Source organism: Hypanus sabinus, chromosome 26, assembly GCF_030144855.1.
Source record: "Hypanus sabinus isolate sHypSab1 chromosome 26, sHypSab1.hap1, whole genome shotgun sequence".
In the NCBI taxonomy this organism is placed as follows: Eukaryota; Metazoa; Chordata; class Chondrichthyes; order Myliobatiformes; family Dasyatidae; genus Hypanus; species Hypanus sabinus.
The window spans coordinates 14463530-14490393 of NC_082731.1; the positions used below are offsets into that span (position 1 = coordinate 14463530).

General features: G+C 50.9%; 2 protein-coding genes across 2 annotated transcripts in view; one reads left to right on the forward strand and one right to left on the reverse strand.

Annotated features, from left to right (window-relative positions):
- The window catches only part of LOC132381663 (gastrula zinc finger protein XlCGF57.1-like), a 62583-nt gene that overhangs the window by 28778 nt on the left and 6941 nt on the right, over window positions 1–26864 (reverse strand). Inside the window, exon 2 of the mRNA XM_059951267.1 lies at window positions 18169–18177. Within this exon, the coding sequence (XP_059807250.1) occupies window positions 18169–18177 (9 nt within the window). The remainder of the gene's footprint in view (window positions 1–18168; window positions 18178–26864) is intronic.
- LOC132381665 (gastrula zinc finger protein XlCGF57.1-like) lies at window positions 655–16390 on the forward strand. The gene is made up of 4 exons (XM_059951269.1): window positions 655–750; window positions 5644–6429; window positions 6677–6680; window positions 14641–16390. The coding sequence occupies exons 2-4, from the start codon at window positions 5654–5656 to the stop codon at window positions 15406–15408; spliced, it is 1548 nt and encodes a 515-aa protein (XP_059807252.1). The 5' UTR covers window positions 655–750; window positions 5644–5653; the 3' UTR covers window positions 15409–16390.

A 26864-nucleotide genomic window follows, 5' to 3' on the forward strand; every position in this document is an offset into this window, starting at 1 on the left:
AACCCATCGGAATGAAGTCTGTTTCTCATTCACTGCGAACACTTCTTACAAAACGCAGAGAAGGACTTACTCCGTCGAGTTAGTGCAGGCTCTGATTTTCCCACTTGTTTCAGCTTATTCAGCTTTAAAGTCGAGAAGGAGTATTTTAAAGAAGAGTAGAGAAGACGTCCAAAGCTCTGGACGACAATTACATCCCTTCTTCCCCGCACCACCAGTCACAATTGGAAACACAGGACACTGCACTTGCTAGGAAATCTGCACTTGCAGACTGAAAATCAAATTGCTGGAGGATTTCGGCGAGTTAGACAACATCTATGGAGGCTGAGTTTTGATGCAAGGCCTCGACCCGATCGTCCCTCGACTTCCACAGAGATGCCGCCTCGTCGGTTGATTTCTTCCGCTCGGTCGCAGTTCCTTCAGCATTTTGCTTTTTGGAACTCATCGACGACTGTCTGGTTGAAGAGCTTCCTACGGCGTTCAGAAGAGAAACTTCATTCACTAGCTGCAAGGCAGATAGCGACGATTCGGACCCGAAAAGCGCCATTGAAAAGAAATGGGGAAGTAGACTAGATGGCGGATAATTTAACCAGAATGCGTCGGGCTGCTGAAAGTGCTCCGTCTGCGTAACGGGAACCGGAAAACGGCGTCCGGAGCGTGCGCAGTGCCGTCGATGGCGAGGGAAGGGTTCCGGAGGGATGAAGGTTGAGGTCCGGCGGCTGGAGGGAGGAGGCGCCGGGAGCTCGGTCCCAGGTAGGAGCGGGGCGCCGGGCTGCCGCTTTAGTCATTGCAGAGGAGCAGACTCCGGGCGGTGTGGGTGGGTGATGGAGCCATGGGCATCGGTCCAACCCCCTTCCCTCCCGGACCCCGGGAATTCACTCACCGGCAGGAGAGTGGAGCGGAGACCCCGGGAATTCACGGCAGCCAGTATGCTGGCAATAAGACTGGACTGCAGTAACAAAGAGTCCTTGACCCAGTCACACGGAGCCGTATCGCCGTGTCTCAGCCTGACATGCGTTTCGAACTCAGAGACTGCCACGGCTGTACGAACGTCGGTATGAGAGAGCATGGACTTGATGGACAAATGTAAGCTTTTCCCCCCTCTGGAGTGCGGAAACGGAGGTGGAGATACGACCTGAGGTAAAGGCAGGGTCGGTGATTCAGAATTTCTGCCTTCAGGGTGCGAAAGTCAAATACTAGACGCTATAGGTCAAAAGAGAAACTGTGCTTTAAAATATATATTTATTGAAATACAGCGCAGAATGGGCCTTTACTTCCAGCAACCCCTCCCCCATTTAACCCTCGCCTAATCACGGGACAATTTACAATGACCACTTAACCTATGAACCGGTACATCTTTAGACTGTGGGAGGAAACCAGAGCGCGTGGAGGAGACCCAAGGGGAACCCCCCCCCCTCCCCGGGTCTCCTGCCCTTTACAGCGCTGTGCCAACCGCTGCGCATCCGAACAGCCCTGCGAGGCGAGTTTTCTCTATGGGAAGGATGGTAGGTGCCGGCGGAAGCAAATACCAGAGTTCTGGTAATGTGTAAGGGGCATTTAGAGAGGCAGGGATTGGAGAGATATGGCAGACGGGGTGAGTTTATCCGGATGATGGTGCGACGTGGGTCAGCACAGATAGTGTTGGTTCGGTTACCGTCTGCGAGGGAGACGGAACAGGCCAGTCACCCCTCGGCCTGCTCTGACCCAGGATGCTAATTTCGGGTTTTCAGTTGAAATCAGTCAGGTTTGTTATCACTGACGTATGTCCTGAAGTTTGTTGTTTTGTGGCAGCCGTACAGTGTGAAACATTTCAAAATAAGTTACAGCAAAAAGGGAGATAGTACAAGGTGGAATGGTTCATGGTCCGTTCGGAACTCTAATGGCGGAGGGGAAGAAGGTGTTCGTAAAATGCTGAATGTTCCCTCCCGCCGGCATACACGGTCCTCGCCCCCACAATCGGCTGGCTTTGGTCTTGGAGGGTCGGGAATGTGCCCATCCGGCTTCCACTTCTGGACTTTCAATCAGTACCCGGGCTCCGACCCGGACTTCTGGCCGATTCCCCCCCCCCCCCCACGGGCTCCGAGCTGGACCTCTGGTCGATTCCCCCTCCCCCGGGCTCCGAGCTGGACTTCTGGCCGATTTCCCCCCGCCCCCGGGCTCCGAGCTGGACCTCTGGTCGATTCCCCCCCACCCCCCCGGGCTCCGAGCTGGACTTCTGGCCGATTTCCCCCCCCCACCCCCGGGCTCCGAGCTGGACTTCTGGCCGATTTCCCCCCTCCCCCGGGCTCCGAGCTGGACTTCTGGCCGATTTCCCACCCCCACCCCCGGGCTCCGAGCTGGACTTCTGGTCGATTCCCCCTCCCCCGGGCTCCGAGCTGGACCTCTGGTCGATTCCCCCTCCCCCGGGCTCCGAGCTGGACTTCTGGCCGATTTCCCCCCGCCCCCGGGCTCCGAGCTGGACCTCTGGTCGATTTCCCTCCCCCCACCCCCGGGCTCCGAGCTGGACTTCTGGCCGATTTCCCCCCTCCCCCGGGCTCCGAGCTGGACTTCTGGCCGATTTCCCACCCCCACCCCCGGGCTCCGAGCTGGACTTCTGGCCGATTTCCCCCCCCCACCCCCGGGCTCCGAGCTGGACCTCTGGTCGATTCCCCCCCCCACCCCACCCCCGGGCTCCGAGCTGGACTTCTGGCCGATTTCCCCCCCCCACCCCCGGGCTCCGAGCTGGACCTCTGGTCGATTCCCCCCCCACCCCACCCCCGGGCTCCGAGCTGGACTTCTGGCCGATTCCCCCCCCCCCCCCGGGCTCCGAGCTGGACCTGGCCGATTCCCCCCCCACCCCCGGGCTCCGAGCTGGACCTCTGGTCGATTCCCCCCCACCCCCCCGGGCTCCGAGCTGTACCTCTGGTCGATTCCCCCCCCACCCCCCCGGGCTCCGAGCTGGACTTCTGGCCGATTTCCCCCCCTCCCCCCCCCCCCGGGCTCCGAGCTGGACTTCTGGCCGATTTCCCCCCCTCCCCCCCCCCCCCGGCCTCTTTCGGCATGGCTCCGATCGATCTTCGGCATGGATCCATGACTCACGGGCGAATGAGGGCAAAACGCAGAATCATAATCGGGTTTATTATCACTGACGTGTTTTTCAATGTTGATGTTTTGCGGCAGTAAAGAAAACCACTACAAGTTACAACAGGAAATAGAAAAAAAACTAGTGGAAAATGAGCGAAGTGGTGAGGCAGTGTCCTTGGATTCATTGGCCATTCAGAAATCTGAGAGAGGAGCAGTACAATCTGTTCCTGAAACATTGGGAGTGTCTTCAGGCTCCTGTACCTCCTCTCTGATGGTGGCAATGAGAAGAGGGCATGTCCTGTGGGGAGAGTCCTTGGTGATGGAGGCATCGGCTTCTGAATGTGTCCTTGATGGAGAGGCTGGTGCCAGTGGTGGAGCTGGCTGTAACCCTGTGCTACTTACCCTGACCTGACCCATTGTGGGGGCGGAACTGGACACTGTGCCGGTGGTGGAGCTGGTTGTAACCCTGTGCGACTTACCCTGACCTTCACGATTGCTGGTAGACCCTCTCTGTCTGGCATGTGGAAGCTGTGCTTCCTGAGTGTCCGGATGCGCCGCATCATCTGGTCATTTCTTAGCGTTTCTGCAGATTGCAATCTCAAAGCAAAAACACTCAACAGGTCTGTTAAACGTGATCTGTCTTTTATGAATCCACGTTGATCTCGATCGGGAGTTCCCAACCTCTTTATGCCATGGACCAATACCATTAAGCAAGAGGACTGTGGACCCCAGGTTTGGAACCCCTGATCTGTTCCCACTTCCTTGGACATAATCTCCAGCGTCTTCCCCGTGTTCTCTGGGCGCTTGTTTCTCCTCTCTCTCCTTTCCCAAACGGAGAGACTACATGCAGATCAATGCAGACAACACCGGAGAGAGCTGGGTGGGTCAGGCAGCCTCAGAGGGGGGAAATGGAGAGCTGACGTCCGGATCGAGACCCTTCACCTGGACCAGCTGAGTGAACCCTGGCTGAAGGGACTCAAACCAAAATGCCAATTACCCATCTCCCTGCACAGGACCTGCCGAGTTCCCCCCATCGCATTGGAGCAAACTGCAGATCTGCAGTTAATTGTGTCCTCTTTCAGAAATCAATCTCTCCCCACCCTGCAGGCAGCGGCAGTGTTTCAACAAGCCCAGTGTTGGGTGGTAGCCTCATCCAAACTCCAAAACCATGGAACCATTTCTTACCACTGTGAAGAAGCCCTCAGGACTCACCACCAGCTTCAGGATTAGTTGTTACCCCTCAGCCATCAGGCTGTCGAACCACAGGGGATGACTTCACTCGTCCCATCATTGAAATGTTCCCGCGACCGCGACTTTCAAGGACTTTTCGTCTCACCTTCTTGATGTTTATTGTTTATTTATTTATTATCATTATTTTTCTTGTTTTGTATTTGCACAGTTTGTTGTCTTTTGCGCACTGGTTGAACGTCCAAGTTGGTGCGGTCGTTCATTGTGATTCTTACTCTATTATGGATTTGTCGAGTAAGATATATCTCAGGGTTGTATATGGTGACGTGTATGTACTTTGATAATCAGTTTACGTTGAACTTCGAACATTTCAGCTCTTGTGGTTGGATCCCAGTGGAAAGAGTAACTCTGATGGAGCTTGAAGGTTTCGTTTGGGTTGGGTGTGACTCCTCTGCCGTGAAGACCCCGTGAAAAGGGTTTAAATGCAGGGTGGGGAATGGATGGAGTGAAATAAAGACGATGGGATGGAAAGAAGAAACGTGTTTGGTGTCAGTATAGATGGGGTGCTGGTTAGTTCCACCGGGACAAAGGCTTCCAACCTTCGGTGCGACCTTCTGTGTCCGCGCTGAGATTCTCTCCACGGTGAGCAGACACCGTGAAGGTGCTGGGTGGCAGGGATGGGCCTGCTGGGGCTCCCTACCCCACCCCACCCCAATGCGGGTTGGGAATTTGATGGGGCCTGGTTACCCCGGGAAAGGTGTGACTGCGGGTCAGTAGGGAAAGGGGATGGTGTCAAGCTGGCTGACGGACTGTGACTCTGGCCCTGTACCTGCTGGAATTTAGGAGAATGGGGAGGTGGGGGGGGGGGGGAAATCTCATTGAAAGTATTGACTGTTGAAAGGTGTCCTAGATAGAGTGGGTGTGTAGAGGATGTTATGGGGGGGGGGTCAGAGGACACAGCTTCAGAATATGTCCATTTAGAGCAGAGATGTGGAGTCATTTCCTTAGCCAGAGTGTGAGGAATCAAAGTAAGTTGATTATCAAAGTACAGATCTCCAACCCTGAGATTCACTTTTACACAGGCATGCTCAGTACATCCATAACAGAATAATGTATCAAAAGAGCCGAACAATTTGCCCCATCTTTTTTTAATCATTTTTTATTCATTGTTCTTAACTGTCGGACTTGTGCATTTCTACATTTTCCCAGTTCTCCCTGTCCGTTTGCCCTTAATAAAATGATCATGAAGTAATGAGCTTCACGTCTCTTTCATGGCTTCCAGAAAACATCAGAGGCCAACGATGGAGAGGCCAACGACAACTTTTAGGGCCTTTTCTTTTTGTTTATCAGGGTGTCTGTCACAATACTTTCTGGTTTTTTGTGTTTATTTTGCAGGCTGCCAGCGATGGAGAATTCTCAGACAGGAAAGCAAACTACGTCTCGTGGGTTGCCAGAGGCACCGGGAGGGGACCGAGCCTTGAGTGCAGGCCAGGGGCGCTCCGCTCACGGGAGGGAGAAGCAGTTCGCGTGCCCCGACTGCGGGCGCGGCTTCATCCGGGCCTCCGGGCTGACGAGGCACCAGTGCACTCACAGCGCGGAGAAACTGTGGAAGTGCGGGGACTGCGGGAAAGGGTTCTGTTACCCGTCCTGGTTGGAGATCCACCGCCGCAGTCACACCCGGGAGAAGCCGTTCATCTGCTCCATGTGCGGCAAGGGATTCTGCTGCCTGTCTAACCTCACCACGCACCAGAGGTTCCACACGCGGGAGAGGCCGTTCACCTGCTCCGAGTGCGGGAAGGGCTTCACTCAGTCGTCCTCCCTGCTGACGCACCGGCGGGTCCACAGCGGCGAGCGGCCGTTCACCTGCACCGTGTGCGGGAAGGGCTTCACTCTGTCCTCTTACCTGATGAGGCACCAGCAGGTGCACACCGGGGAGAGGCCGTTCACCTGCTCCGAGTGCGGGAAGGGGTTCACTCTGTCCTCTTGCCTGGTGAGGCACCAGCAGGTGCACACCGGGGAGAGGCCGTTCACCTGCGCCGAATGCGGGAAGCGGTTCACTCAGCTGTCCAACCTGGTGTCGCACCAGCGAGTTCACACCGGGGAGAGGCCGTTCACCTGCGCCGTGTGCGGGAAGGGCTTCAGTTACTCGTCCAACCTACGGAAACACCAGCGCATTCACAAGTGACAGCAGGAGCCGGGCACTGTCGTTGTTGCTCCTGATAACTAAACCCCAAACTGGGCCATGGCTGGAGCTCAAAGAAAAATGTAAAACCTCTCATTTTTATTGTGAGCAAATTCACCTCCATGTTCGTCCTCCCTCGCTGTCTCCTCATTCTTTAAAGGGAACATTTTTACCCCACCCGAAAGGGGGAAAAATGAAAAGATGTTGGAAATGGGGTTGAGAGGGGAAAATGATGAAAAGGTAGAGTGGAGTCGATGGGCTGAATGGCCTAATCCTACTCCTGTGTCTTGCTGCTTCAGAAGATTGGGGAAAGTTGCGAACACTGTGTGGGATTGAGGCTGCTCAACGTTATAGAATGAACACAGATTGATACATTACTGCTCACCATGCTGCGTCCAATCAGATTGGTCGCCTGACTGTGACATCACGTGGGCAGAATTCAGTTTCAATTACTGGTCTGATCTGATTGGTTGGAGTGGGAACAGGGAGATGATGCAACAAGATGGCAATGCGAGTGACCACTATCCAGGTGGGGTCGGTGTGTCATTACAGCGGAACACGTAAATCGCAAACTTCTTCCTAGTCAAATGGTTTATTTTGCAACTCGGGCTCCACAGAGGTGTGACGCTGTTGCAGCTCAGACTGTACTGGAGGTCAGGGTTCAATTCCGGCACCGTTCGGTAAGGAGTCTCTGTACGTCCCCACGTCCCCTGTGGAATGCTTGGGTTCCCCCCGCCCCCCGGTGCCCTGATCTCCTCCCACAGTCCAAAGATGAAAACCTGGGCAGGGTGGTTTGTCTCGTGATTCGCTCAGGGCTAATTAGAGTTGTCAGAGGACGCCGGGGTGCTGTGGCCGGAATCGAGCTGTATTGGTAAATAAAAATAAATGAATCCCGGCTTCCTCTTTAAGGAGTCTGTACATTTCTCCCTGTGGAATGCGAGGGCTCGACGGGCTAGTCCCGGCAAATAAATAGATAGAAATAGAGCTTTGTGTTTACTCGTTTAGGGGTGCGGAGGGGAGGATCTTGAGTTGTACAAAGACTGATGATGGTCCAGTGAGGGATCTGGAGGGCTACGTCTGGGAGATCAAAGCCCTCGGTGTTTCTACAGAACGAAGCTGCAGCCTTCAGTGATCACAGTGACAGGGAGCTTCGCTCTGACTGGGGCTTAATAAGCCACACTGGCAGCATCTTGCTCATCGCTGATTGGCTGGAGTTAAATCCTGTAACACAAAAGAGCTCGTGTGTTTGACAATTAAATACAGAGCAAATCATAGTCCACGTTCAGCCCAAGCCGAACCTGAGTTGTGTGCCTGCTTAAATTATGAGAAAGCTCGCTGTTTATTTAAGGAGTTGGCTGATTTGATACAAGTCCGTACGGTCTTTCAGTATCTAACTGTTGCTCTTTTGCCCATTCTGTACTGATAGAATAGAGGACAGTTCCCTGCGTTTTATTGTGGATGAAACAATAAACAAGTTATTTTCAAAGCTTGCAGAGGGATCTGCACCAGCTGGAAAAATGAGCTGAAAAATGGCAGATGCAGTTTAATACAGTGTGAGGAATTGCACATCGAAAGGAAAAACCAAGGTAGAACATATAAGGTAAATGGTAGGACACTGAGGAGTGCAGTAGAACAGAGGGATCTGGGAATACAGATACATAATTCCCTAAAAGTGGTGTCACAGGTAGATAGGGTCGTAAAGAGAGATTTTGGTACATTGGCCTTTATAAATCAAAGTATTGAGTATAAGAGTTGGAATGTTATGGTGAGGTTGTACAAGGCATTGGTGAGGCCGAATTTGGAGAACTATTGCAGTTTTGGTCACCGAATTACAGGAAGGATATTAATAAGGTTGAAAGAGTGCAGAGAATAGGAGAATGAGGGGTGATTTGATAGAGGTGTATAAAATTATGATGGGTATAGATAGACTGAATGCAAGCAGGCTTTTTTCCACTGAGGCTAGGGGAGAAAAAAACCAGAGGACATGGGTTAAGGGTGAAGGGGGAAAAGTTTAAAGGGAACATTAATAGGGGCTTCTTCACACAGAGAGTGGTGGGAGTGTGGAATGAGCTGCCAGATGAAGTGGTAAATGCGGGCTCACTTTTCACATTTAAGAAAAGCTTGGACAGGTACGTGGATGAGAGGGGTATGGAGGGATATGGGCCAGGTGCGGGTCAGTGGGACGAGGCAGAAAAATGGTTCGGCACAGCCAAGAAGGGCTGAAAGGCCTGTTTCTGTGCTGTAATGTTCAATGAAACGCCACCTCAGAGGCTGATACGTACAGCAGTTGTGCTGAGCCTTTGTGTAAATAGGGCACACCTTTGTAATGATGAGAAAGCACGAATTGTTCAAATGGTGGCTCACTGTCAACGTCAGCTTCAGGAACCAGGAACTCGGGATCAGCCCTGAGGAAATGGCGAGCAGGCTCGATGGGCCAAATAGCCTAACTCGGCCTCTTGTATCTCCGGGTGTTATTGGTGTGGTAACAGGGAAGGGAGGTCCAGTAGTTAAAGCGGAAATGGGGAAGGTGGGACCTACTGAGAGTACACTGAGCTGCCTGGTTGCTCAGTATCACGGAGGATGAGTGAGGTGCAGCAAGACCATCACAAACCCCCACTGGCGCAATTTCTCAATCATATATATATATGTCTCCAAATATATATAAAATCCAAACACACTGATGTGTAATCGTTGGTAATCCCCTAAGATGAAACCTGTTGTCACTCCATTTCCGCTGGAGCCATGCATTATACCGAGGAACCTATGTTTAGTTTATATACCACTCTCACCCTGCCCAATGCAGAGAGCACCGTGGTTTTGGAATTGATATCAATAGTATTCTCTACCCCGTGTGGCTGACTTTGAGGTTTTTGCATTCATTTTGCTCTGCACAGATTCTGCTTGGCAGTAGTGAATAGCTGCCGAATTATTAGTGTGGATTTTGAAGTTCTTTGGTACTGTTTTGCTTCATCTGTTCCTATTCCAGACCAGACTGCTGCTGCTCCTGTTGTCCATTATATTGCCTCTTCTGTCTGCTTGAGAAAATGATCTGAAATGAATACCTCTTTCTTGGCTGTTGCCTTAAGGCATTGATCAACTTTTAGCTTGTTAACAAATGGTGGTTTCTCATTCACAAAACAAACTGAGGATGCCAGAAATCTTTAATATTGAAATGCCGGAAACACTCAGCACGTCAGGCAGACTCGACAGAAATAGTTAATGTTTCAAGTCAGAAACTTTTCATAAGACTGATGGTTTGAGATGTGTCTATTTTAATGCAAGGAGTATTATAAACAAAGAGGATGAGCTTAGAGTGTGGATCAGTGCTTGGAGCTGTGATGTGGTGGCCATGACAGAGACTTGGATGGTTCAGGGACAGGAACGGTTACTTCAAGAGCCAGGCTTGAGATGTTTCAGAAAGGACAGGGAGGGAGGCAAAAGAGGTGGAGACATTGCGCTGCTGATCAGAGACAGTGTCACAACTACAGAAAAGGAGGAAGTCATGGATGCATTGTCTATGGAGATTCTGTGGGTGGGAATCGGGGACAGGAAGGGGTCAATAACTCTACTGGGTGTTTTTTATAGATCACCCAATAGTAACAGGGACATTAAGGAGCAGATAGGGAGACAGATTCTGCAAAGGTGTAATAATAACAGTGTTGTTGTGGTGGGAGATTTTAATTTCCCAAATATCGATTGGTATTCCCCTAAAATGAGCGGCTTAGATGGGGTGGAGTTTGTTAGGTGTGTTCAAGAAGGTTTCTTGACACAAAGTGTAGATAAGCCTACAAGAGGAGAGGCTGTACTTGGTCTGGTATTGGGAAATGAACCTGGTCAGGTATCAGATCTCGGTGGGAGAGCATTTTGGAGATAGTGATCACAATTCTATCTCCTTTACCATAGCATTGGAGAGGGATAGGAACAGACAAGTTAGGAAAGTGTTTAATTGGAGTAAGGGGAAATATGAGGCTATCAGGCAGGAACTTGGATGCATAAACTGGGAAAAGATGTTCTCCAGGAAATGTATGGAAGAAATGTGGCAAATGTTCAGGGGATATTTGCATGACGTTCTGCATAGGTACGTTCCACTGAGACAGGGAAAGGATGAAAGGAACCGTGGTGTACAAAGGCTGCTGTAAATCTAGTCAAGAAAAAAAGAGCTTATGAAAGGTTCAAAAAGCTAGATAATGATAGAGATCTAGAAGATTATAAGACTAGTAGGAAGGAGCTTAAGAATGAAATTAGCAGAGCCAGAAGGGGCCGTGAGAAGGCCTTGGCGGACAGGATTAAGGAAAATCCCAAGGCAATCTACAAGTATGCTAACAGCAAAAGGGTAAGACGTAAGAGAATAGGACCAATTAAGTGTGACAGTGGAAAAGTGTGTATGGAACCAGAGGAGATAGCAGAGGTACTTAATGAGTACTTTGCTTCAGAATTCACTACAGAAAAGGATCTTGGCTATTGTAGGGATGACTTACAGTGGACTGAAAAGCTTGGGCACGTAGATATTAAGAAAGAGGATGTGCTGGATCTTTTGGAAAGCATCAAGTTGGATAAGTCACTGGGACTGGATGAGATGTACCCCAGGCTACTGTGGGAGGAGATTGCTGAGCCTCTGACAATGATCTTTGCATCATCAGTGGGGACAGGAGAGGTTCTGGAGGATTGGAGGGTTGCAGATGTTGTTCCCTGATTCAAGAAAGGGAGTAGAGATAGCCCAGGAAATTATAGACCAGTGAGTCTTACTTCAGTGGTTGGTAAGTTGATGGAGAAGATCCTGAGAGGCAGGAAGTATGAACATTTGGGGAGGCATAATATGATTAGGAATAGTCAGCATGGCTTCATCAAACGCAGGTTGTGCCTTACACGCCTGATTGAATTTTTTGAGGATGTGACTGAACACATTGATGAAGGAAGAGCAGTAGATGTAGTGTATATGGATTTCAGCAAGGCATTTAATAAGGTACCACATGCAAGGCTTATTGAGAAAGTAAGGAGGCATGGGATCCAGGGGAAATTGCTCTGTGGATCCAGAACTGGCTTGCCCACAGAAGGCAAAGAATAGCTGTAGACGGGTCATATTCTGCATGGAGGTCGGTGACTCAGGGATCTGTTCTAGGACCCCTAATCTTTATGATTTTTATAAATGACCTGGATGAGGAAGTGGAGGTATGGGTTAGTAAATTTGCTGATGGCACAAAGGTTGGGGGTGTTGTGGATAGTGTGGAGGGCTGTCAGAAGTTACAGCGGGACATTGATAGGATGTAAAACTGGGCTGAGAAGTGGCAGATGGAGTTCAACCCAGATAAGTGTGAAATGGTTCATTTTGGTAGGTCAAATATGATGGCAGAATATAGTATTAATGGTAAGACTCTTGGCAGTGTGGAGGATCAGAGGGATCTTGGGATCCGAGTCCATAGGACACTCAAAGCTGCTGCGCAGGTTGACTCAATGTTTAAGAAGGCATACAGTGCATGGGAGGTTCACGGGAATATTCCCGGAAATGAAAGGGTTAACATATGAGGAGTGTTTGATGGCTCTGGGCCTGTACTTGTTTAGAAGAACGGGGGGGGGGGGGGAGACAGAGTGGATGTGGAGAGGATATTTCCGATAGTGGGAGAGTCGAGGACCAGGTGGAACAGCCTCAAAAATGGAGAGCGCCTTCAGAATGGGATACCTCAAAGAGACCGCATCCACCATTAAAAGATCTCCATCACCCAGGCATGCCCTCTTCTCATTCCGACCGTCAGGACGATTGACCAATGGCTTCGCATCCACTGTCAGGTTTCTGAATGGACAATGAAACTGTGAACTCTATCTCGCATTTCATCTTTTTTTTTGCAAGTCATTAATACATGTTAGATATATTGTTATTATGTAACAACTAATTTCAAGGCATTGCTAGCGATATTAAACCTGATTTTGCATCACTAATTATCGAGAAACGCCAAAGCGAGGAACGCGCCTCACAGACCTTGAATCCAATTTTAGATCTTATTGGAAACTAAATAATTCCATTTTGGGGCATGAAGTTGTTCCTTTGCACGTTAAAAAGTTGGTAACCTACTTTTTACATAAAGCGATGCTAGAGAATAATTTCTGTACAAATTGGGAACTTTAAAAATTTGAATCTGCCAATTTTTTTTAGGAGATACAGTAGTGATTTTAGTAAAGAAAATTGGAAGAGCAATTATTGATCTCGAAGATTGCAAATTTGTGTGAATTGTTTCCAGACAACCTTTCAGGGAGAGATAAACATGGGGCTGGCTTTGTTATGGGATAAGTTAAACCATTTTTATCTTATTAAGGCAGAAGGACTTTTTTTAAAAAGCACCTCGTAGCCCTCGGACGCAGGCGCAAAGGGCAGAGTTCGGGAATGACCTAGGGAGCATGCGCGGTGCTTTTCGCCGCAGCTGATTGTAACGGGCTGGTGTTGATTGAGGAGTCGCCGGCCGGGGTGCGGGTCCGGGACCGACGAGCAGCCGCTGGCCAGGGGGAGGAATCGCTACGCGTTCTGGGAGCTCCGCCGGTAGCTATATTGCGGACGGGAGTTCCCCAACCGCCGCGGTAGAGTCCGACCCCCGCCAGCCCCGGCGGCCGGCCGGGGGATCCGGGCGAGACGCCGAGGCCGCCGGGAGCAGGGCGCTTTCTGGAGCGCGGGCGTTTCTGGGTAAGATGGTCACCATTGATTGCTCCGCAGAATGTTGTTTTGTCAACCCGTCTAAAAACGCGAGTGGGCCGAATGGGAACGGCTAGGAGCTCTTTTAGACCTCGGAGACATCATCAGTCCTTTGGTCTTGACTGTGGCAATGGGAACTTCTGACGTTAAATGACATTCATGACGTTAAATATGGCCATAAGATCTGTTGTGAATCTTACGTGTCCCATTTAGAATTACCACCCTTCTCTATGTCCATTATCTCTGGAATCATTCTGGGATCCTGAGGTAACTTTTCCCGAATATATCCAGGGGGCTTTAGTATCCAGCTAAGAAAATGTCATCTCTAACAGTATAATAACCGTTTAATACTTTATTAGATTGTGCTGCAAGTACATGTAGTACCGTTTATGGCAATAACTTTGACTTTGGCCAGACTTGTTTCTTGTATTTACAACCCTGGAGTTGCACTTAAAGTTCTCATACTCTGTCAGAGGTGAAAGCACAACCAATTAGGTCACAGTTCATCATGGAAACTAAAATGATCTCATCTGAAATTTGTCCTGTGCCTATGTACACCATCTTAAAAATTTCTTCCTCCAGGCAATTAATCTGATCAACTGTTCTAGTTAGCACTGCACGCCCATCCCCTCTATCTATTCCGCCCCACCCTCCATCACTGTATAGTAAACACTTTAAACCACATTTTACAATCTTTTTACATTGTAAATGCACGTCGGTGTTAACGTTTTATGCTGATTTTATTCCATCTCTGTCCTTTAATCTCTAACTTTATATAATTCTTTGTTTTTTTTTAACTGTTGTTTGTTGTTGTATGTCATGCCAGGCACCACAACAAATTCCTAATACATGTCAACGTGTTTGGTGAATAAAGTTGATCCTTGATCCTTGACGGCTTTTATCCACTCTGCTTACAGGATAGAGCAACCGGAGATTTCTACATGGGAGTCTCGGACGCAACACCACACGAGGGCCACAGTGTCGGTCAGTTCTCCAGCACCCGAACGCCATCGGTCTTCGAGCCCGCAACGGGAGTCCCTTGTCTGCTTCACTTTTGGGAAGGAGTCACCTACTCCAATGTGGCCGGCCAGACAGTGAGGCGCACGCAGCCCGAGTGAGAGGGGTCCAGTGGGCTGGCTGTGGTGAAAGCTCCAGTCACGGAGCCAGGGAAGACCCTGTGGAGAAAGCACAAAACCAAACGTGCGAGAGGGAGGGAGAGGGTTTGATCGATCAACCGTAAAGGTGTAAGAAGCCTCCTTGACAGAAGTGACGCGTGAATATCGCCTTTGATCCTTGGAAAAGAAGCGTTTTCCGTTCCGGCTTGAAACCGATGCATCATGACAGGAGTGATTTCCCCTGTTCCGTGTCTGAATGATCATTCACTGATTTTTCCTCCTGTTGGAAATGACACTGTCCTTGTATCAGTAGCTCCAGTGCAAACTCACTGACGGCAAGCCACTCAGCTGCCGAGAACGTGGACAGATCTGCTATGTCGTCTCAGCTGACGAGACCCACGGCGCTTCACGCCGAGGAGAGGCCCTTCCTCTGTTCTGAGTGCGGGAGGGCATTCACGCAGTCCTACGACCTGATGAGGCACCAGCGGGTCCACACCGGGGAACGGCCGTTCGCCTGCGCCGTGTGCGGGAGGGGCTTCACCCTGTCGTCCAGCCTGGTGACCCACCAGCAGGTCCACACCGGGGAGAGGCCGTTCACCTGCTCCGAGTGCGGGAAGGGCTTCACTCGCTCGTCCAGCCTCATGACGCACCAGCGGGTCCACACCGGGGAGAGGCCGTTCACTTGTTCTGAGTGCGGGAAGGGGTTCAGTCAGTCAGCTAACCTCAAGCGGCACCAGCAGGTCCACACCGGGGAGAGGCCGTTCACCTGCTCCGAGTGCGGGAAGGGGTTCATTTTGCCATCCCACCTGCTGACTCACCAACGGGTTCACACCGGCGAGAGGCCATTCACCTGCTCCGAGTGCGGGAAGGGCTTCACCCGTTCTGCCAACCTGTTGGCGCATCAGCGGATTCACACCGGGGAGAGGCCGTTCACCTGCTCCGTGTGCGGGAAGGGCTTCACTTGGTCTTCTGACCTCCTGACACACCAGCAGGTTCACACCGGGGAGAGGCCGTTCACCTGCTCCGTGTGCGGGAAGGGCTTCACCCGGTCATCTCACCTGCTGAGACACCAGCAGATTCACAGCGGGGAGCGGCCGTTCAGCTGCTCGGAGTGCGGGAGGGGATTCACTCGGTCGTCCAACCTGCTGAGGCACCAGCGGATTCACAACGGGGAGAAAGTGTGAACTGGCAAAACGCTGAACTTTGAAATGTTGCCTCTGCAGACCCGTCAGTGAGTTCGCTGTGGGCAAGAAGTTCAGATCTGCGACTGGCAGTGAAACAGAAGAGAGTTGACGGTGTTATGAATGTACCACAGCTCTGAGGGGCCGAAGGGGCGGGAGCAGCCCCCTCCTTCTGGAGAATCGCAAGAGCACTGTTAATTCGGGTTGCGGACCCAGGCAAATGAGAGTCAATGTAACGGTTTTGGCCAGGGTCTTAAGAGACGCCTATGCTAAGGGCATGACCCTGCTTCGCGACAGCTACCACGGATATGGACACCCTCGGGCAATGTGGGGGTGGGGATTGCATCACCCTACTTTGATGGACATTTACAACTCTGCAAGTCAAGATATAAGGGGACTGCAGAAGGCGGTACCCCAGAGAGACGCACCAGAAGGACTCGATTGCTCAGCGCTCCTGTGATAGCTGGAAGCCATTCAAAAGCCACGTGCGCTCCGTAACTCTTTTACCTGGGGAGTGGGTGGCTGATAATACCGAGAAGGACTTCGAACTAATAACAGGAAAACAACGCTCCCCTGATTCAACGGAGTTGCTTCGTCAAAGACCCAGGAAAGTTTTTTCCGTTTCTCCTCACTCTCTCTAAAACACGTGAAACCCAGCGATTCCCAAAAAGACTGAAGCCTGCAGACTTCTGAGTGACTTTTATATTTCCAACGGACAATATATTATCCCCTAGACAACCGTCGAGATTATTTCTTAATGGTGATTATTGCTATACCCGCGCTTTAGATTGAGTTTTGCCGACGTATATGATCTGAACGTTTGTATTAGCCTTACTTTTGTGCCCCATTTTATGAATAAAACTGTTCGAAAATGGTGCCATCAGACTCCAACGGACCTCTCTATTTTTGCTGGTGAGTTATCCAGTTATGGGATACGTAACACAGGACAGAACTGGGGTCATGGGTCATGGCTCCTCACTCCCAGGATGGAACTGGGTTCATGGGTCATGGCTGGTCACTCCCAGGACAGAACCGGGGTCATGGGTCATGGCTGGTCACTCCCAGGACAGAACTGGGTTCATGGGTCATGGCTGGTCACTCCCAGGACAGAACTGGGTTCATGGGTCATGGCTGGTCACTCCCAGGACAGAACTGGGTTCATGGGTCATGGCTGGTCACTCCCAGGACAGAACTGGGTTCATGGGTCATGGCTGGTCACTCCCAGGACAGAACCGGGGTCATGGGTCATGGCTGGTCACTCCCAGGACAGAACCGGGGTCATGGGTCATGGCTGGTCACTCCCAGGACAGAACTGGGTTCATGGGTCATGGCTGGTCACTCCCAGGACAGAACTGGGTTCATGGGTCATGGCTGGTCACTCCCAGGACAGAACCGGGGTCATGGGTCATGGCTGGTCTCTCCCAGGACAGAACTGGGTTCATGGGTAATGGCTGGTCACTCCCAGGACGGAACCAGGGTCAGGAGACATGGCTGGTCACTCCCAGGACAGAACCGGGGTCATGGGTCATGGCTGGTCTCTCCCAGGACAGAACTGGGTTCATGGGTAATGGCTGGTCACTCCCAGGATGGAACCAGGGTCAGGAGACATGGCTGGTCTCTCCCAGGACAGAACCGGGGTCATGGGTCATGGGTCATGGCTGGTCACTCCCAGGATGGAACTGGTGTCATGGGTCACAGCTGATGTTGGAAACTCCTGTGTAGGGGCTGGATTTTAAATCTCTGCGTCTGTGATAATAAATCAGTTCTGTTTTAAACTCTGACTCTCAGATCCTGAATGGCTCTACAATATACAAGAGCTGCGATGTTACAGTACTGTGTAAAAGTTTTTGCACATAGGTATAGCTCGGGTGCCTGATTCTTTTGCGCAGTCCTGTATTTGTCAGCGTGGAGCAAAGAGTTAGTTTGTAAAGCTGGCGGAAGTGAAGTATGTTGGAAATGGTGAGGGTGGAGGGATGTGAGAGGGGTGTGGCACTGACGCAGAGAAGGAATACCATGGACGAAGGTGGGGGGGGGGGGATGGTCACACCCAGCACTAGGACACCAGTCATTTGATTCCAAACGAGTGGTTTATCGATCATTGCAGAATATTTCTCTGGTGTTTCCCACTCACTTAGTTGTTGTCGCATGGCCAAGTGGGCAAGGCAACGGACTAGTAACCTGGTCACTGGTTCGAGCCTCGGCTGAGGCAGCATGTTTGTGTCCTTAAGCAAGGCACTTAACAACACATTGCTCTGCGATGGCACCGGGTCCTAGTGCCCTTCCCTTCGACAACATCGGTGGCATGGAGAGGGGAAGGCCTGCAACTTGAGCAACTGCCGGTCTCCCATACAACCCTGCCCAGGCCTGCACCCTGGAAACCTTCCAAGGCGCAAATCCATGGTCTCACGAGACTAACGGATGCCTATTATTATTCCCAGTCCCTGCCCTGTCCCTTTTCACTGTCAGTCTTTGTCCGCTCTCACTTCACTGAATTGTTTCTCCTTTTCCTTCTGTGTTCACTCAACTCCCCATTAAATCCATTCCTGTCATTCAGTCAACCCATCCCTGTGGTGACAGGTTCAACACTGTCCCCGCTCTGCGGGTGAATGGTTACCCCCCTGAATTCCCCACAGGCTGAAGAGTAAGAGCTTGTCCCTGGTGTTCTCTGTCCGTCACTTTGGGGGATGAGGGGAGAAGCTACTAGTTTGATTTTCTAGCAGAACCTCCCAGCTCATCTCAACACCGAAGAGAGAAGAAAGTGACTGCAAAGGGCTGGAGGACACATGGACGGGTCACTGCAACACAGGACTCTGCCCTGGCTAGTGTAAAGGTGTGAGGACAGAGTGAGGGCCCTTCAGCTGTCTGGTCAGTTGAAGGGGGTCAAGTATCAGAGGGAGTGGCGTGTGGCCATGTGGTTAAGGCGTTGGACTAGCGATCTGAAGGTCGTGAGTTCGAGCCCCAGCCAAGGCAGGGTGTTGTGACCTTGAGCAAGGCACTTAACCACAAATTGCTCCAGTCCACCCGGCTGAAAATGGGTACCGGCAAACTGCTGGGGGTTAACCTCGCGATCGACTGGCCACCTATACAGTGGTGGTGGGGGGGGGGGGAGTCTCATATTCTCTGTCGCTCAACGCCACGGAAACCAGCATAAGCACGGGCCTGATGAGCCTATAAATCTCCCTCTCCCCACCCCCCCCCCCAGGTCACCGTGTCGCCTCTCTGAGATAGGAATCTTCTCCTGAATTCCCCACTGGAGTTCCTGCAGGAATGGAGTCTTGCACAAACATTCCTCACGGAGGAATCCCATCTCTGAGGCCGGGGGTTGGGAAGAAGCTGACGTGGTTTTGACCGTTTCAGGTTAAAAGGCAAGGTGAAGATGGCTGCGAACATGCACCAGTCAGTTACAGGAACCTGGGCACCACAAGCTGGGGCGGCGTTGGGGAGGGGTGGGGGGTCGCTCTGATAGGTTAAGCCCGACACAGAGAGTGAGGAGGTCCAACAGGGAGAGAAACCAGATACTCTGTAGGGCAATGCAACTGAGAAACAGGTGCATCCATCCATACTGTCCCCGACTTCTGCCTAGTCCCACCCACCTGCGCCTGGACCACATCCCTCCAAACCCTCCCATCTATATACCTATCCAAATTTACAATTAAACCCACATCTACCATTTCTGCTGGCAGCTCATTTCACTCTCACACTGCCCTCACTTAAATATTTCACCTTTCACCCTAAACCTATGATTTCCAGTTCTAGTCTGCTTGCATTCGCCCCACTTGTACCCCTCATAATTTTGTATACCTCTATTAACTATCCCCTTATTTGCCTAAAATCCAGGGAGTAAACCCCTAACCCTATTCAACCTTCCCTATCACCCAGGTCCTCCAGTTCCAGCAACATCCTTGTAAATTTTCTCTGCACTCTTCCAAGATTTTGGCATCTTTCTTGCAGGTAGGTGGTCAGAATCGCAGAGTGGCAGACTGCCTCCTCCAGTCTGCGATTCTCCAACGTTCAACTCGTGCCCAGCTTCTGAGGCCAATATCTCTTTAAGTCTCTGAGATGCCACTTTTGGGATCATCACAGGGTAGGAGCAAGGATGTGAACTATGGACATGGGGTAGGACTTGGATTCAGCACTTGTACAGGGGAAGGGTGGCAAGGAACAGGAGATGTATTGGATGTATCTACTGTGATAGCCAAACCGAGTTTGAGATGGGATCCGGAGTTAACCCTATTGACCTCTGTTGCTATTGACAGCGGGGGTGGGGGAGGAGGCGTCCAGAGCAGGTAGGTGTGTGTGTGTGTGTGTGTGTGTGTGTGTGTGTGTGTGACACAGACCGGCATGTGGGGATAAAAAGCAGGTCTGCTGAGACACGGGCAGACACTCCACGGGACACTGAACGAGCTTTGTGTACCCACGTGAAGGCGGGGGTTTTCGAGGATCGATTCGGGGAAATCGATCAGTGGCTGAAGGTGCGACCGGTGGGGAACTGCCTGTGTGTCCACCCTCGCCTGGGTGACAGGTCCACCCCTGAAGAACGGTCGTACAGGGTAAGCTCATAGTCGGTGACCATAAGGGGAAGATCGACGGCAACGGCATCACCTCTCTCTCTCTCCCCAACGATACTCAAACAACTACCTCGACCTGAACTGAACTGTGCATCATATCATCAGACTGTATCCATTTACCCCTAGCTTTGAAAGAGCCTGGTTTTGGTTCCTATTTCCACACTTTCTGTATATATCATTGCTAACCTGTTTCATATATTTGCATTTTATAGTACTGTACTGCTTAGTTTACTAATAAACACTATTAGTTACAGTAAAACCAGACTCCAACGTATTTTCCATTTCTGCGGGTTCTTAACCCGGTCACGGGGCAAGTGACACTCCTTAGAATGGAACAGCAGTCATTTCAAGTTATGGGGTAGGAGGATTTGTGGGCCGAAGGGCCTGTATTGCGTTGTAGGTTTTTTTTGTGGCTGCCACTGGGAGTGGGGATGTGGGAGAAACCCGTCAGGGAGCAGGCCTGCTCTAAATGAGACCGGGTCCCAGACCAGTAGGTGTGATTGACAGGATCCGGGAGCAGGGATGACACACCCTCCCAGTAATGAAAGGTGGACTTTCGTTTCTACAGCCCCGACCCCAGTCTCAGGACGTTCCACCATACTCTGCAGCCATTTGATGGAGCGCGGGAGGTGCAGCAACCGATTGGTGAACAGCGAGATGCCTCGGAGAGCTGGTTGAGGGTGACCTGACAATCTGTTTCAGTGGCGTTAGTTAAAGGGTAGTTAGTGGCCAGGACAGACGGAAAGTTGGCGAGCAGGAACGGCTCCATCTGGGTTTTGAGGGAAGGTGAAGAGGGCGTCACTCTCCTTGTAATAAATTGGTGGAGATGGTGAACAGTACTACTACAGGCAGCGTCCTCCCGGTGGTCCACGAAACTTTGATAATAAACGTACTTTGACTCCTGTGAAATTGGCAAACCGGTTTATTATTGGTCAATGTACGGAGGTGCGTGAAGAACTTTTGTTGCATGCCTCCCCTACATTAGTATCGCGGTAGAACACGGGAAAAGTAACGACAGAATACAGTCAACACAAGAGATTCAGCAGATGTTGGAAATCCAAAGCAGCAACACACACACACACACACACACACACACACACACACACACACACACACCCACCCCAGACACACACACAACACACAACACACACCCCAGACACACACCACACACACACACACACACACACACAGACACAGACACACACACACGCCACACGCCACACACACACACAACACACACACACTCACACCACACACACACACACACACACACACACACACACACACACACACACACACACACACACACACAAAATGGAATTCCTGCGGGTCAGACAGCATCTATGGAGATGACCAAGCAGCCAACGTTTCGGGCCAAAACCCTTCATCAGGACTGGAGAGAAAATGAGAAGTCAGAGCAAGAAGGTGGGGGAGGGGAGGAAGAAATACAAGGCGACGGGTGAAACCGGGGGAAGTGAAAAGCTGGGAAGTCGATTGAAGTACGAGATAAAGGGCTGGAGAAGGGGGAATCTGATAGGAGGGAACAGAGGGCCGCGGAAGAAAGAGATGGAGGAGGCACACCAGAGAGAGACGATGAGGTGAGAAAGGGAAACAGGAATGGGGAATAGTGAAGGGGCGGGGGGCGTTACCAGAAAGTTCGAGAAACCGATGTTCATGCCGTCGGGTTGGAGGCTACCTGGATGGAATATGTCAGTCAAGGCTGGAGTCCGGGTTGAAGGTGTCCAAGGTCACTGACGGCAGTGGAGGTCGGGTTCTGAATCGGTCGGGGTTGGAGATTGCGCAATCGGCGCAGAACCTGAGGTCCAGTTCCTCCACCTTGAGCGTAGCAGAACGGGAGACCACTGACCGACAGGACCGAGATGTTCGACACAGCGGTCCCTTCGAACTACAGATATATAGTGTCACATTTGCAAGGCAGTGATGAGGTAGACAGTGAAGTCGAGCATCCATCTCGTTGCACAAGGGCGCAGTTCAGTAGTCTTCAAACAGAGACAGAACCTGTCCTTGGCCGACAGGAGAACGTCCGGCGTGGGCGGCTCGCTTTCCAGGGGCAGTGGGAAATGCAGACGGTCTATGCTTTTCGCGATGTGCTCAGCTGTGTCCAAAACTCACTCAGTTTCTTGCTGCCGAACGGTTTTGGCACCAAGTTGTGATGCATCCGGACAAGATACTTTCTACAGTGCGTCCATAAAAATTAGTGAAGATCAAAGGACACATGAGGAAGTAGATGCGCTACTGCTGTGACGTCACGTAGTCGAGTTCCTACGAATAACTTAGAAAAGTTGTCATTGTATAGCATAAAAGTTCAGAAAAGACATCATTGGAACTGTTTTCCTTAACTGGCCCAGTCACTGACCCTCCTCGTGTTTGTTCGCTTTCGAACTTAGTCTGTTCCTAATTTTTCCCAGTCACCTTCTATCCTCCCAGTGATCTGTTTCCAGACTCGATGCAGTATCTTCTGCAGCGGGTTTACAGCATGGATACGAGCATTCTCGAACATGCTCATCTGAGACGCATGATGACACTGTTGAATGGTCGTTATAATACCCACAATGCTTCGCGCTGTAGAATACTCCCTATTTACTTCATGCAGCCGGGGTTGCCACAGTGCAGACTGGAAGCACTGGGCTCCAGGAGTTGTTGATGGGGTGGGGGGTGGGGGTGCCGTGCGGAATGGGCGGAGGAACGGTCAGCATACTGGTCAATGCAGGGCAAGAGCAGAGCTAATGAGTCAGAAAGCCAGTTCTCGACAGATTGATAAAAGGATGCCCATTGCTCGTCTTCCGCCCTCATAACATCACCCACCTCGGCAGCCACAATCCTGAGCCAACACATTCCGAGTGAGTCGTTCCGCATTAGTTACAAGTTACAGAATAACTAAAGTACAATCAACACACACACACACCCCCGCCCCCGGAGGAACTCTTTATTTACGGAAGAGTAAACAGTTTCCGTTTCAGGCCGAGACCCTTCAGTTAAAAAAAAATGATGAGGAGAGTGAAAAGGTGGGGGTAGGGGAGGGGAAGTAAAGAGCTTACAAATTGACTGTTGCGATGAGGCCACACTCAGGTTAGAGGAAAACACCTCATACTCCGTCTGGGTAACCTCCTACCCGATGGCATGAACATCTGGTAATGCCCCTCCTTCACCATTACTGTCCCATTTCCCTCTCTCACATTATCTCCTGCCCTGCCCATTGCCTCCCTCTGGTGCTCCTCCCCCTTTTCTTTCTTCCATGGCCTCTGTCCTCTCCTATCAGATTCCCATTCTCCAGCCCAGTATCTCTTTCACCAATCGACCCCCCCCCCAGCTCCTGACTTCACCCCTGCCCCCCCACAGTTTCACCATTACTTTGTGTTTCTTTCTTCTTCCCCTCCCCCACTTTACTCAGACCCCTCTTCTTTTTCCCTCCAGTCCTGCTAAAGGGTCTCGGCTAAAAACATCAACTGTCTACTCTTTTCCATAGACGCTGCCTGGCCTGCTGGGTTCCGCCAGCATTGTGCGTGTGTGTGTTGCTTTGCATTTCCGGCACCCGCAGATTTTCTCTTGCCGGTTAAGGTACAATTATTCCATGAATGGGGTGTTGCAAAATTGTACACCGCACCTACACGGTCCGCGAAGGTCTGGCTTTACGAAACCCGGCGTTGAAGTAACAACAGAGCTTTGAAACAGAAACAAGCAACGTCGTGGTTTTGTAACAAATATTGACATGACCTCACAAAAAAAGTCACATTTATTTACGTATTTAGCGTCGAGACACGGAATAGGCGCTCCGAGCCGCTCCGCCAGCACCCTCCGATTTCACCCTAGGGCCTAGGCTAATCACAGTCCACTTTGGGAGGAAACCTGCGTACTGCACGGGGAGGGAGTACTGCCTCCTTGTAGAGGGCATCGCAATTGAACCCCGATGCCCCGGAGCTGGAGTAGCACCGCGCTACGGCGGGGCTCCGGTGCATCCGGTAAAGGCAGCGCCGTGGAGCCTTTGTCTCGCAGCCCCGGCGGTTCGCGTTCCTTCCCGACCCCCCAAGACCGTGTTTTTCTCTGGGTCATCCCGTTCCACCATTAGACACCCCGCGGGGCGGCGGGGCCGAGCGGGTAGGGAGGATAGAATGCGTGCGGCGCCGTGGGCCGAAGAGGCGGATTCTGGACGGAAGACAACTTACACCCGGGTGCTGGGACTATAACTCCCATCAGGGAAGCTCCCGATGACCGGACACTGCAGCCACGGGCGTGCTGGGGCACAAGCGGGGAGAGCTGCAGCGAATGGAGACGAGATCTGACGTGATACAGGCGGTGTGACAGAGATCGAGTGGGCTTCGCCCCGAGGGCAGAAACGGCCGAAACCAGAGGACATAAAGTTGAAGTGATTTGGTGGAAAGCAGTGGGGGGAGGGGATGTTAGGGGTAAGTTTTTCCTGCACGGAGGGTGAGAGCGTGAAACGTCCTGCCAGGGGTGGAAGTAAAGTCAAATACATTTAAGGATCTCAGATGGGTACGTGGATGATAAACAAAAGGGCAAGGTGGGAGGGAAGGATTAGAGTCCAAGTACTTTGTTGTGCAGGGAGGCACAGCGATCGCCGGCCAGGCGTCTCCCGCTGTCTGTAAGGAGTTCGCAGGGTCTCCACAGTGCAAAGACGCACGGTTAGGGTTGGTGAGCTGCGGACGTGCCGGCTGCCTCCAGCGCAGTCATAGAAAACCTACAGCACAATACAGGCCCTTCGGCCCGCAAAGCTGTGCCGAACCTTAGAACTACCTAGGCTTGGCCCATAGTTCTCTATTTCTCTCAGCTCCGTCCAGGAGTCTCTTAAAAGACCCGATCGTTTCCGCCGCCCGCAGCCCATTCCACTCACTCCTCGCCGATTTGACTTGAACCAAATGACGCACCTCACCGTCGGTTTCAATGTCCAAATGAAGGTCATCAAATACAAAAGTATTCTTTCAGCAGCATCCCTTGAAGTTGTCATAGCAACTTGCATCCACAGGGTCCCATAACAATAATAACCTGGGCCGAGAGAGCATCGCAACTACATTGTTAATGCGATAACCACTCACATTAACCGGGAATTACAACAGCATTAACCATTCGCATTGACTGGGAATTACTCACATTAACCGGGAATTACAACAGCATTAACCATTCGCATTGACTGGGAATTACTCACATTAACCGGGAATTACAACAGCATTAACCATTCGCATTGACTGGGAATTACTCACATTAACCGGGAATTACAACAGCATTAACCATTCGCATTGACTGGGAATAACAACTCAATAACCAGTCACGTTATAACTGCTGCCCACCCGGCATTGCCATGTTGCCACTATAACTTGCAATAACTAAAGTTCTCCTCTTTAGGCCAAAATAAGGTGGCAGGTTCTTTGGATTGTACAGCTACGAGGCAATCTGACAGCCGCACAATTTGCAGCTTGGTCTCTTCCCACTCTTTTATTTCATTTCTCTTGGGTTGAACTCATTTCACAACGTAGTAGCGACAGGGGCAGAAATGAAAACCCCGAGTCACTTGATACGTTTGGATCGGACTATCATTGGGCCTTTTGAAACCAGAAAAACCCACTCGCACCCTGAAGGAAAGCTGAAGTGGTGGGGGGGGGGGGGGATTGGAGTTTGAATTGAGGAGGAGTTTTCACGGTGGCTCTTTCCATCGGCAGACACATTCTCATCTTGAACTGGCCACTCAGCTTCACTCGCCCCATCACTGAAGAGTTCCCACAACCTACAAACTCACTTTCAATGACTCTTCATCTCAGGCTCTCGATATTTATTCCTTATCTGTTGTTGTTATTATTATTATTATTATTATTTATTTTCGTGTTTTGCAGAGATTGTCGTCTTTTGCACACTGGTTGTTTGTCCATCCTGCGTGAGACCTTTCACTACGTTTCTCGTATTTACTATGAATGCCGTAAGAAAGAGAATCTCAGGGTTAACGACGATGCATACTTGGATAATAAATTTACCTTGAACTTTATTGCGGCTGTTTCACATATTTACACTACAGCTTGTTTTCATTGTAACAGTGCTGGTAACATTATATTGTCGTACTTAAGCATGCAATAATGTCAACCTGTCAACTTTCAGGCCATGCCACACAAGGATTTGTGCTAATGTAGTTTTGTGGTGGTATGTGCTGGATCGTGACTCAGTGTTTTGCAGCTTGACCCCAGAGGAAGGACGTTTCGATTAGCCGCTTAACGTGTATGGCTAAATGACTACATAGTTGAACCTGAGAGGGGCTGTTGATCAGTGTAACACACAAAATGCTGGAGGAGCTCAGCAAGTCGGGCAGCGTCTGTGGAAATGAATCAACAGTGGACGTTTTGGACCCCAGACACTTCACCGGGACTCGTGGGTCTCGGCCCGAAAGCGAGAACTGTTTATTCCCCTCCACAGATGCTGCCCGATCTGCTGAGTTCCTCTGGATTTCGATGGTGTGAAGAATCTCTTGTGCTTATGATCTGTTGATCAGTGTCACAGCTTCAACAGAAGAGCTTACAAAGTTGGGGGAAATGAGGAGAAATGCGTCATGTGTGGGGAATCCTCACCTGCATGCCCATCTGAAGGGGCAGTGGAAGACATGCAACATGGTTGTTCACGAAGGAATTAGACTGAAAACAAGTTTAAAGGAGAAGATTTGCAGGGTGAATGGGGAACGAGCACAGGCAGTGGGACTAATGGGACTCCTCTTCATCAGGGTCAGATGCCAGCGCAGGAGCTCCCAACCTGGGGTCCACAGGCCCCCTCGGTTAACAGCAGGGATCCATGACATGGAAGAGTCAAGAGTCTAGAACACGACCCTGTTCCAGATGGAGTTAGGATCTCAGAATAAAGGGTCGGCTGTTCTGGATT

Coding starts and splice junctions, on each gene's coding strand:
- LOC132381665 (XM_059951269.1), top strand. CDS start 5,654: ATGGAGAATTCTCAGACAGGAAAGCAAACTACGTCTCGTGGGTTGCCA.